At 41.5% G+C, this 12696-nt stretch overlaps 1 protein-coding gene across 1 annotated transcript in view; it reads left to right on the forward strand.

Moving 5' to 3' along the window:
- cfap54 (cilia and flagella associated 54) overlaps positions 1-12696 on the forward strand; it is a 527984-nt gene that overhangs the window by 348860 nt on the left and 166428 nt on the right. Inside the window, exons 51-52 of the mRNA XM_087999737.1 lie at positions 3788-3933; positions 12241-12410. Of these exons, the coding sequence (XP_087855863.1) occupies positions 3788-3933; positions 12241-12410 (316 nt within the window). The remainder of the gene's footprint in view (positions 1-3787; positions 3934-12240; positions 12411-12696) is intronic.

Raw genomic sequence — 12696 nt, forward strand, 5'->3', positions numbered from 1 at the left:
CTGCAGCTTCACAATGTACTGTGTTCCTGTGAGTGGGCCTGGTTCTCTGTGGATGGACCAGGCCTCTATGGAGACTGAACCCCTGTGTGTGTGCTGTGGGGTGTGCCTTTGCTGCCATTGGGCTTGGATTCTGCCTTGGTACTGGAAACTGTATTGTGAGGATTTTGTGAATTCAGCTACTGTATGTGGGTTTTGTAATTGTGTTTGAGTGCACGTCAGAATGGGTTAGTCAGGATGTGGGAGCTGGGGGTTGATGAACGGCCTTGGGGAAAGTGGACTGAGGTGGGGTGGGGTTTAGGGGCTAGGCAGCTGAGAGCGTGCCTGGTGGAAAGCTGGTCAGGGGAGGGGCAACTGGTACGCAAGCTGGCTGGAGACCAGAGGGTTGATGACTGGCCTGGAGGAGCCTGCCGGTATGCGAGGTGGGCGGGGCCAAGCAGCTGATATCGTCCTCACAGGAAAACTGGTATAGGGCAGGCCGATCAGTACACTGGGAGGCTGAGCCAGATGGTTGACAGCTGACCAGGGGAGGACCAGTCAGTATGTGAGGAGGCTGGGAACCGGGCAGCCGATGGGTTGTCTTTGGCAATGCTGGCCAGGGGAAAGGGTCAGTCAGTACGCAGGGCAACCAGGTGCTGGAAGGCTGACAGCCTGACTGTAGGAAAGCAGGAGAAAGTGAGGACTGCAGATGCTGGAGATCAGAGCTGAAAATGTGTTGCTGGAAAAGCACAGCAGGTCAGGCAGCATCCAGGGAACAGGAGAATCGACGTTTCAGGCATAAGCCCTTCTTCAAGAAAGCAGGTCAGGGGTGGTTTGGTTAGTACGTGGAGTGACCAGGAGCCAGTGGCAGATGTCAGTCATGGAGGAAAGTGGGCTTGGGAGGGTCAGTCAGTGCATAATGCAGCCAGAGACTGGAAGGCCAACAACCAGCTCTTAGGAAAGCGGCCATGGGTAGTCCGGTAAGTACGCTGGGTGACTGGGAGCTGGATGGTTGACGACCAGCCTGGAGAAAAGCAGGCCTGGGGAGGGTCAGTCAGTACGCAGGGTGGCTGGAGACTGAAGGCCAAGGACAGTTGATCAGTATGTGGTATGGACTATGTCAGGTGATTTTTTTTAATACGAATATTAGTCTGTGTTCTATGCACTCTTTCTCATTTGATTGCACTATATTGTCTGTGTTTGTTACTGTTACCTTTGACTGAAAGTGGGATTTGAGGTTTGTCCTCATCTCCCTGGAAACTGGTTGAATGGTTGGGTTTGGGGTTTGGCTTTGCTGCCACTTCCCCTGTATATAGTGTTTTTTAAAACTGTATTTTGCACTGTTTAATAAAGTTTAAAAAAAACAGTAGGGTCAAACATCCCGTTCACTCTGAGAGCTGGCATTAAGGAAGCTGGATTGGTGTCCAGGAGACTCAATTTTTTTGGGGGAGGGGACTGATTCTGTGCTGGTTGGGCCACAGTCAGTGTGTTGCTGCTGTTGTTTGTTTCTGCTTTTTTGGAGGAAACCTGATTCCTTGACTGGCTGAATTATTTAGCCAGTTTGTTCACTGGTATTCCTTTTTTGAGGACTGATTTTTAAGCTGGCTGATTGTAACAGTCAGTGTTACAGGTGTAACTCAGTTCCCATTAGGGAACTGTTGTTTCACTAACTGGTTACAGCCTGTATTTTACTCTGTTCTTTTCTTAAAGACAAAGAGAAAAATGTTGATTGTGGCAGGGCATAGCCCTTGTACTCTAGTTTTTTTTTGTATGTGTCTTCACTGCCGTTTTCGGTGTTTGGACGGAGCCCTTGTGAGAAAATATATCTTACTGGATGAGCTGTTCCTGTGGGTAGGCCTGACCCTTGGTCTTGGCCTCTGCAAAGACTCTGTGCGCTGGGAGGTGAGCACTTGCTGCATCCTGGAGTTTGGGAGTAGACCCTGCCTTTGAGAGTGGATCAAACCCCTGTGAGTTAACTGCACCTTTGCAATGGGTGAAAGTGAAGACTGCAGATGCTAGAGATCAGAGTCAAGGTTAGAGTGGTGCTGGAAAAGCATGGCAAGTCAGGCAGCATCCGAGGAGCACGAAAATCGACATTTCGGGCAAAATCCATTCATCAGGAATGAGGCTGGGAGCCTCAGGAGTGGAGAGATAAATGGATGGGGGTTGGGGCTGGAGGAAAAGTAAGGGAACAGTGTGTACTGTTCCTGTTTGGTTTTGGAGGAAAACTGATTACTGAACTGGATGAACCATATCGCCAGTTTGTTAACTGGTATACCTTTGTATTGATGACTGATTTTTAAACTGGCTGATTTAAACAGTCAATGTGTTATAGGTGTAATTCGGTTCTCATTAGGGAACTGTTGATTCACTGGCTGGTGTTTCTCTTTTCTCCTTTTTTTTATTTTTAGAAAAGGACTGTTGTGGCAGGCCTTAGCCTTTGCACTCTGGTTTTCTTTGTCTCACATTTTTGGTGTTTGGACTGAGCCCTTGTGAGAAAATACATCTTTCCAGATGAGCTGATCCTGTATGGGTAGGCCTGGCCCTTTGTGGTATTTTCCCTGTCTGTCTCCTCTCGCCCCCAACTCCCCACCCACCCCACAGCTGTTATCCTGCAATGTGGCTGGTGTGTTATCCGCTGATTAGATTCTTAGAACACTCTGTGTTAACAGCAGACTGGACAAGGTGTTCCAGGTGTTACTATTAAACCCTTCAGCAGTCAAAGGATTTTTGGTCATGGGACGACTAAGAAGTTTATTTCTATCCCTCTGGCCAAAAATCTATCACAGTCATAGAGATGTACAGCACAGACACAGACCCTTCAGTCAATCTTGTCTGTGCCGACCAGCGACCCTAAATTAATCTAATCCCATTTGCCAGCACTTGGCCTTTATCCCTCTGAACCCTTCCTATTCATATACTTATCCACGTACATTTTATAATTGTACTAGCCTCCACCATTTCTGGCATCTCATTCCATACACACACCACCCTCTGTCTGAAAAAGTTGTCCCTGAGTTCCATTTAAAATCTTTCCCCTCTCACCTTACACCTATGCCCTCTAGTTCTGAACTCCCCCACCCCAGGGAAAAGACCTAGTCTATTTACCCTATCCATGCTCCTCATGATTTTATAAACCTCTATCAGGTCACCCCTCAGCCTTCGCCACTCCAGGGAAAACAGCCCCAACCTATTAAACCTTTCCCTATAGCTCAAACCCTCCAAACCTGGTAACATCCTTGTAAATCATTTCTGAACTCTTTCAAGTTTCACAACATCCTTCCAATAGGAGGGAGACATTACAAAGTTAATGTGTTGTTAGCACTTAATTTCAAGAGCTTGCTTTGTTAGCATTCCTTCTGGGGTAGACACACTTTCTGCTGCTATTTTTGTGGACATTGCAGTTAATAAACATTAATGAAAGGGATGAGATTCCAGTAGGATGGTGTCTAAGCTCCGACCTTTGTGGTTGTCATTGGAACATTGAAGAAAAGGATCTCCTCATTTCCCCCAATCATTCCACAAATTATCACCTAGACAGGGGATGAAACGTCTGCAACATAAATTCCCAGCTCGGCGAACAGAACCACAACAATGAGCACCTGAGCTACAAATCTTCTCACAAACTTTGAACAAAGTATCATGACTTGAGAAAAAACAGTGAATTATAATTCTTATTACTCAGCAACATGTTATTTGTCTTGTTAATGTTTAGTTGTTGTGAGTCATTTAAGGCTCTTGTGGTTATAATATATCTATGATTTATTTCTCTTAACATGTCAAGGTAAACTACTTCTGTTCCATATTGCAGATGAAAAATTTATAGATCTGGATACTGATGTGAATATTATGACTAAATTAGATCGTGCACTGGAAACCACAAGAACATGCCAACCGCGTAAAAAGGAACTGGACATTTATTCCTTAAGGTACACCCTAAATCTGCCCCAGTTGAAGGTAATTATACACAATAATAAGTGGTAGAAATATTTACAGCTAGGTGTTAATCTACAAATAGATTAATTGGTTGAATTATGTCAAACCAAATGTCCAGTTTATTTTTAGCTCATTGTTATGACTCCGTTATGAAGGCCATTGCTGATAATGAGGCCCCACTGTCCCACAAGTAATTGTAATATTGCAAACATCCAATTAACTCAACAAACTGTACAATTTGCTTGACTGATTTGATTTGGGACAAAAGTAATTCACACCAGGTTTCACCATAGTAGAAAAATAATCATATATTGTAAACAGTGGCTGATTCTGGCAAGTAAGATTGGATTACTAATTTACTATCCTTCAACTGAAACTATACCCTTTTAAATCCCCAAACACATACATTTAATTACAGATCAGTCAAACGAAAGACGGATTGTTTCTCATACATATTATAGAGTGAAAAAGTATAGATGGGGAAAACAAAATTTTGTATATCAAAAGTCCAATTGAGGGCGGCACGGTGGCACAGTGGTTAGCACTGCTGCCTCACAGCACCAGAGACCCGGGTTCAATTCCCGGGCGACTGACTGTGTGGAGTTTGCACGTTCTCCCCGTGTCTGCGTGGGTTTCCTCCCACCATCCAAAGATGTGCAGGGTCAGGTGAATTGGCCATACTAAATTGCCTGTAGTGTTAGGTAAGGGGTAAATGTATGGGTATGGGTGGGTTTCGCTTCGGCGGGTCGGTGTGGACTTGTTGGGCCGAAGGGCCTGTTTCCACACTGTAATCTAATCTAATCTAATCCTGGCTGCAAAGCAAAATCTAAATTTCCATTCTTTTGATTGCAGCAATGATGACGTAGTTTTGGCTGCACAGCGATAGTCGATCTGTGATTCAGTGGCTGATTGGCTGGACCTAGATCTTTTCTTGTAATAGAATCCTTTCTTTTGAGTCTATAGGTCTTAATTTCCTTTGACTCAAAACAGAAGGAAGGAAGAGAGAGGTTTTCTATTTGCTGGCTTTGGACATTTCTGGCTGTAGTGCTCACCCAGGTGCATGACTCACTGCAACTGGATGAATCTGAGGACTGCATCAGGCAGTTCTCCTTGTGCTGCTTTATTTCATAATGTAGCAACGTCACTGCACCAAAAGCAACAAAATCTTGAGGGACTTCAATATGCTGCTGGACTGGGAAAATCAGGTTGGAAATGGATCATAAGAAAAAGGAATTTCTGTGTTGCTTTTTGGGAGCAGCACGTGGTCGAGCCCACCAGGAAAGAGACAATTTTGGATTTGGTGACATGTATTGAGGCAGACTTGATTAAGGAGCTTAAGGTCAAGAAATGTAAAGGTAACTACAAATACATGAGGGAGTTGCTGGGCAGAGTTGATTGATTGATTGGAAGGGGAGCCTAGTAAGGAAGACAGTGGAGCACCTAATTATGGGTTTCTGTGGGTAGATCAGAAGGCAAAGCAGAAATTCATCCCAAGGAAGAGGAAACATCCAAGTGAAGGACAAGTCAACCATGGCTCACAGAGAAATCAGTGATAGTAAAAAAGAAAAAGCATACAGTGCGGTGAAGATTGGTGGGAAGCCAGATGATTCTAAGCCTTTTAAAACAAGTAGACGTAACTTTAAAAAAAAAGCAATAATGGGGGAGAAGATGAAATACAGGGATAAGCTACTGAGTAATATAAAAGATTACATGAGGCAAGAATGTACATTAGACTGCTGAAAAGTGAAGCTTGATCTCAGGAGGCTGAAAGCTGAAGGTGGATAGATCACCCGGACTGGGTAAGACATGCTAGAAATCTGAAGGAGATAACAGAGGAAATTCTAGAGATGTTGGTGGTGATCTTTCAGGAATCACAGGTCAGGGAGGATCCCAGAGGACTGGAAAATGGCTAAAGTAATAGCCTGTTTAAGAAGGGCAGGAAGCAGAAGACAGGAAACTATCTGGGCTGGTTAGCCTGACCTGAGTCATTGGTAAGATTTTACAATTTGTTAATAAGGATAGGATTACAGAGGACTTGGTCATGCCTGGAAAATTTGTGAGAAATCTTTGATGAGGTAATGAGCAAGTTAGATAAAGGAGAACCAGCGGGCATGATCTATTTGGACTTCCAGAAGGTCTTTAATAAGGTTCTGTACTGGACGCTGCTTAATAAGATAAGACCCCTGGTATTAGGGGCAAAGTATTGGCATGGATAGAGGATTGACTTACTGGCAGAAAGCAGAGAGTGGGTATAAAGGAATCTTTTTCATATGGCAGGCAGTTAGTAGTGGACTTCTGCTGGGGTCAGTGTTGGGACTACAGCTATTTACATTATACATTAACAATCTGGACAAAGGAATTAAGTTTGCACATGACACAAAGATAGGTCGATTGATAGGTTGTTAAAGAAACAGGAAAGCTGCAGAAGGCTAAGTGAGGGGTCAAAAAACAGCAGATGGAATACAGTGTAGAAAAAGTGTTTTCTAAAAGGGGATGGGCTTTGGAAATCTGAAGCACAAAGGGACTTGGGAGTTCTATTTCTCAAGGTTAACATGCAGGTTTAGTTGGCAGTTAGGAAGGCAAATGCAATGTTTACATCCATTTCAAGAGAGCTAGACCACAACAGTAGACATATGCTATATAAGGCACTGGTAAGACTGCAGTTGGAATATTGTGAGCAGGTTTGATCCCTGTATCTGAACAAGGATGTTGTGATCTTGGAGGTCCAAAGGAAGTTCACGAGAATGATTTGAGATGAAGGGCTTGTCATAAAGGGAGCAGTTGAGAACTCTAGGTCTGTACTCCATTGATTTTAGAAGGACGAGGGGGGATCTCATTGAAACTTACAGAATATTAAGAGGCCTGGATAGAATGGATGTAGAGAAGAAGTTTCCACTAGGCGGAAGGACTAGGACCTGGGAGCACAGCCTCAGGTCTAGGGACCTTTCGAACTGAGATGAGGAGGAATGTCTTCAGCTCGAGGTTGGTGAATCTGTGGAATTCATTCCCACAGGAGGCTGTGGAGGACAATCATTTAGTCTAAGATAGACAGTTTCTTGATTAATAAGGGATCAAAAGTTAATGGGAGAAGGCAGAAGAGTGCAGTTGAGAAACATTAGCCACAATCAAATGGCAGAGCAGAACCGATGTGCTGACCTTAATTCTGCTTCTACTTCTATTGTCTTGCAAAGCTAAAAATGCACACCACTTGATTTTCAAGTAGCAACATTTCTAGGCATTTAGCTATGTAGCAGTGACTGACTTCTCTTCCAGTTTATAGTTGAAAAGGAAAGAAATGTGGTCTCTATAGCATATTGTGGCTTTTCAACTTGAACTGATCTATCTATCTGGATAAATGTACTTCAATGCCACATATATTGTCCATGTCTCGTTACCCTGAGATAGAGAAATCCATGATTTCAACCTAACAGCACTCTGTACCTAGACCTAATGGAAAATTGCATTTCATTGAGGCAGCTCACTACCTTCAAGATCAATTTGGGATGTGCAATAAATGCTGGCAGAGCCAGCAAAGCCCACAGCCCATGGAAAGGAGGAAAATTGAGGTGCAGATTATCTAATCAGCCATGATCTCAGTGAATGGTGGAACAGACTGTATGGGTGAGAAGCCTAATTCTGCTCCGTCATATTATGGGCTACTCAAAGAGAATGTCTTATTTATCTCTCAATTGGCCATTTTCAAAAGCAGAAGGGAGACATAGATTCAGAAAAGCAAGAAATCAAATAGCTTCCCCAAATGAAGGTTGGTTAGGTAGGACAGTCTACAATAGAGGAAATGTCTATCGTGTTTCTTAAAGGAATAAGTGGTCCAGACATTGTATTTTGCCAAACTTAATTTTATGTCAGTGGTCATCTTATGAATATCAATGTAGATATCTGGATAAGTGTCAGCTTCCACATATTCTTAAACTATTAGAAATATTCTTGATTAAATAAGATATTAGTCTAACATGAAACCTGGTTAAGAAAAACTGTCTATACTCGACGAAATTGCACTGTGTGTCCAGGAGACATAGTACTTAAGGCGAAGAGTCACTCTCAGCACACCAAAAAGTAGAATATGTACACATACTTCACAAGCAAGGATTTTGTGTAAAAATGCATGTCTTGACCTAACTCCTCTTCAAAAAAAGGTGGAAGAGGTTAAACAGAAGCTGAAAAGCTTCTTTGAACAAGATTGCCCTAAATCATTTATTGCATTACGGGAAGTGAATACTGAATGCAATATTATACTGAAGAATGATATGAAATCTTCATGCTTCTATGCATCCAAGATTTGCATCCTTTAATGAAGGAAGTCAAGAAGCAACTTGTAAAAGTTATAAGCAATCACCTAGTCGCAAAAGAAACTCAATGGTACTTTGCCTAGTGATACTATTTGAATTATGTTTATCTTGTGAGAGAGATAAGACCGTATGAGAGAAATCCATTCAACATCTATGATTTGTGATAATTTAACGAAACTACATAAGCATTTTCACGAAACTCAGCATACATTGTAGATTCTGGCAGGTTTCATTGAATGAGCAATCCAGATTTCTTACTGAAATAAAACAAAGAACTGAGGATTCTGAAGATCTGAACTGAAAACAGAAATTGCCACAGAAACTCAGCAGGTCTGGCTATGCCTTTATAGAGAGAAGCAGAATTAACATTTTGAGTATGATGACTGGTCTTTCAAATGGTTCTGACGAGTCACCAGATACAAACTGTTAATTCTGCTTTCCAGTTTAGCTGGCAATTTCTGATTTTGTTTTTGTTTTAGGTTGCTTACAACTTTTATAACTTTGGGAGATTTTATTTCAACAAATTATCATTTGGGATTGCCTTCCCCAGAGACTTGTTAGCAAACTTTGTACAATATTTTACAAAGTCTTCACCAAATCATATGCCACATGGACAAACAAATGAAAACCATAATCAGAATGTATACAAGCGAAAGGCTCACACTTCACAACAAGTGTGAATTCTCCAAGGAATCAAATGTGGTTCATAGTACATATCGTCTACAGCGAAAGTACGGTTGCTGATCCATCGAAGACCTGAGCTATTATGTAGTTCCCCACTCTGACATCATCCAGGGCTCTCAGATTCTCAGGCAAGGTAAACCAGTATTTTTGGCTCTCTTGACAAGTAAGAAAAAATCCTAGAGTCAGCCCGTCAAAATGTAACAGCAATGTTGGAATGTTAAGCAAGAGAATGCTTTTCAGAGGATTGAGAACATGAAGTCCATGGATGTCCTAGAGCTCTATAATCCATCCTTTCTAATTATCTAAACCACTGAAAGTATATTCCAATAAGCCATGATTAAGTTGGAGATTTTCTTGGTTACATGGACTCGCAAGAGATTTTCAGATTACATCCTTTGTCTGAATGTGGACACAACTGAATCATAAAGCTCCTTAGTTTTTTTAACTGTGCAGAAACTACAAGGATGCCTCCAAGAATGCAAAGATTTTGACTTCATCTAACAAGTTATGAAACAGTGTGCAGAAAGTTGCAAGTAATGCTAGATATGCAGTTCAGAGTGATAGGCAAGATGTTGAGCTTAGTCATAAAATCGAGTCATACACTGGCACTGGCACAGTGGCCAAGCCACCACTTGTCAAACTGAACAAGCACGGTTGAAAAACTAGATGTCTCAATTTCAGTCAGCATTTTGTTGAAGATTGGCCAGATCAAAGGCCAATTGGGTTAGCCATGAAAACATATTTAGAACTCAAACAGCATTTTGCAATTCTGGGTGACAAATTCCTGGGGAAGTTTAGCAGGAACACGGGATCATAAAGTGCAGAGCCAGATCTTGGTCAGCAGTATGGTGCCTGGGATCTCCAGCCATATTGAGGATTTCATTACTGATTGCAAGAGTTGTCAACCACAGACTAGAGTAACAATATCCAATGATAATTTTTCCCACCATTCCATGCGAATGTAATGTGATAGATTTTCTTGTTTTTGATGGGACTGTTAAATTATAGATTCATCTTGTTCCAGAATTGCTGATGGGCTAGAAGCTGAAGACTCAGTTCTTTTCTTACCAAGAAAATTGACTCTATATTGATGTGTCCAAGACTGTCCTACCATATGTAACAGGCCACACATAACCATCAAAGTGCCAATTATAATTATATTTAGGATAGAGATGAGACAAAATGTGTGGATCCTGAATGTAGTCAGAAAAGGTATGGTTATCCAAGGGCCTGCAGATCATGTATTGTTGTATGGAGGAACTGCAGGAATCCTATCCCATTTGCTTGTATTCACCACTGATCAATTAGGATGAATCCTAAGGGGCAATTGATAACTTAAGAGACTTACAGACCTCAGACTGTCAGGAACAACATCGAAGTCAATGGTCTTTGACCCAGCAAATGCAGTTTGTTCAAGTCTGAAGAGAATATTTATGCAAGAATATCAGATCACCTGAATTTGTAAAGTCAGAATGTTTGGGATAGGTAGTATAGCAGTAAATGTAATGTAATTAAACATAGAAATGCAGAAAGCAGGAACAGGAGTTTGCCAATTGGCCTTGTGACCCTGTTCCACCATTCAATATGATAACCATTTCTCTATCTCCGTGTCAGTCCTGCTTTCTCCCATACTCCCATAAAATCTTTGAATACATTCAAGAAATTTTTTAGAGAATTAGTCTCCATAGACTTCTGTGTTAGATAATTCCATTGGTTCACTACCAGTCTGAAGAAATCTTTCCTCTTCTCCATCCTAAATTGCCTATCCCATATTCTGAGATTGTGACCCCTGGTTCTAGACTCCCAACCCAGGGAAGCATCCACCCTGCAGACGTTTTTATACAGAATTTTATACGTTTCGATCAACTTCCCTCTCCACCTTCAAAACACAAGGAATACAGGCCCGTTCGAACCAATCTGTCCTCACAGGACGGTTCTGCCATCCCCAGTATCAGCCGAGTGAACCTCCACTGCAATCCCTCTATGGCAAGCATATCCTTTTTTCTTGTAGGGAGACCAAAGCTACATGCAATATTCTAAGAGTAATCTCACCTCGGCCCTATACAGTAATTTCTATAGCGCGATAGTCACGTTCCTATGTGACCTTGCATTATACAAGAATTGTGCAATACAAATAACACCTAGTGTTGGCAATGCAATTGCACTGTAGCGAATACGTTTTAAAAGTTAATGCTTTAGAAACAGCATCCCCTATTTGTCAATTGCATTACAGCGTATTCGCATTGACGAAACATGCGTCATAGCAGAACGACCTGTCTAACTGAAGTAGGTCATCCCTTCTGAACTTCAATCCTCTTACAATGAAAGACATCATACCATTTGCCTTCCTAATTGCTTTCTGCACCTGCCTGTCTACTTTCATTGACTGGTGTAGAAGGACACTCTGATCCCGTTATATATCCACACTTCCAAATATCTCATTATTTAAATAGTACTCTTCCTTTCTGGTTTTTAGCCAACGTGCATAAGTTCACGTGTGTGTGTATATATGTTTATTATTAATGTTGTATATGGGTCTGAAAGGGTGAAGTTCCAAAAGCAGCATCCACATTGATGATGGCATATGGTCTTCTGGATAGGTGAGCTTAGAATCTCAAAGGACTGAAAACTAACATCTGGTCCTATAATACCTGCAACCATCTTTTTAATATGTAATAAACTATCTTGCGAACAGCAAATGATTCTACTAGTTAGAGCAGAAAGTGGGACTCCCCTACAACATCAGACCAAGCAGTTCCTAAAGTTTCTTACACATAGAGGATAGTGGCAGCAACTTTCAGCCTGAGCAGGTGCATGTACAGAACAGTGAGCTGGCATGCCTATAGCCCTCTGAGAGCATTTATTATAACAGTTTAAAGTGAATTTAATTGATACTTCCTGTGTATATTGACCAATAAAGGGAGGCTGTGGCAGATAGTATGAGCAGGTTTCTCAACTAGAAAGTTGAAGAAAGAGAGATTGTTTGATGGTTTCATTTCAAAGGTAAATTTTGAGAATGGATTGGAGCCTGTTAAGGAAATTCTTACATTTAGCTGCAGATTAGAATACAGCACACATATGCATTGAGTAGGAAGTTCAGTGACATTATTTTTAAGAGGTGTTTCTCAAGGAGACTAAAGCAGATTTTAGAACTTGGTCTCGAGGTAACATCATCTATTTGGGCATATTATTTTTGTTTGTCCTGAGGATTACAAGTTGAAAAGTTTTAACAGTAGTTTTTAACAACAATGATTTATAAATATTTTCACATTTTTATTACACTGCTTTATTGTCATTATATTTTTTAAAATAATGATTTGACCTTTTACTATTGCAGGATATCATTTTGTCAGATGTACAAAAGAAGCTAAACATTTTGGTGGACAAACTGAAAAAGGAACATGACCTTATATTTGCCAATCTTGCACCTACTGGACTAGAGATGGTCATTGATGCTAAATGTCAGGCTGCAGCAATTGCCTTCCAAAGGTTGCAACTAGCATTTAGGTACAGATCAGCCTTACTTTTACAACTGTTGCAATAGTGGTAAAAAACATTTTCAGTTCGTTATGATACCTTTTCACATTGGTACTGAACCCAGGTCCATATCTGAAATATCCTAAATTACAGACCATGTGGTTAAATTTTGCAGGGGTCAACCCCTCATCCTCCAACTAAAACGAGGAGCCTGGCCACGCTCCCAGCAGCTGGTCCCACAGCAATTTCCTGCCCACAGCACTGTTAATTACTTTAAGGTGTGATTTGTGCCTCAGAGCTATAAGCCCTAATCAAA

This window comes from Chiloscyllium plagiosum, unplaced genomic scaffold (assembly GCF_037043375.1).
Source record: "Chiloscyllium plagiosum isolate Xiang-an unplaced genomic scaffold, Cpla_swu_hap1 HiC_scaffold_23, whole genome shotgun sequence".
Lineage (NCBI taxonomy): Eukaryota > Metazoa > Chordata > Chondrichthyes > Orectolobiformes > Hemiscylliidae > Chiloscyllium > Chiloscyllium plagiosum.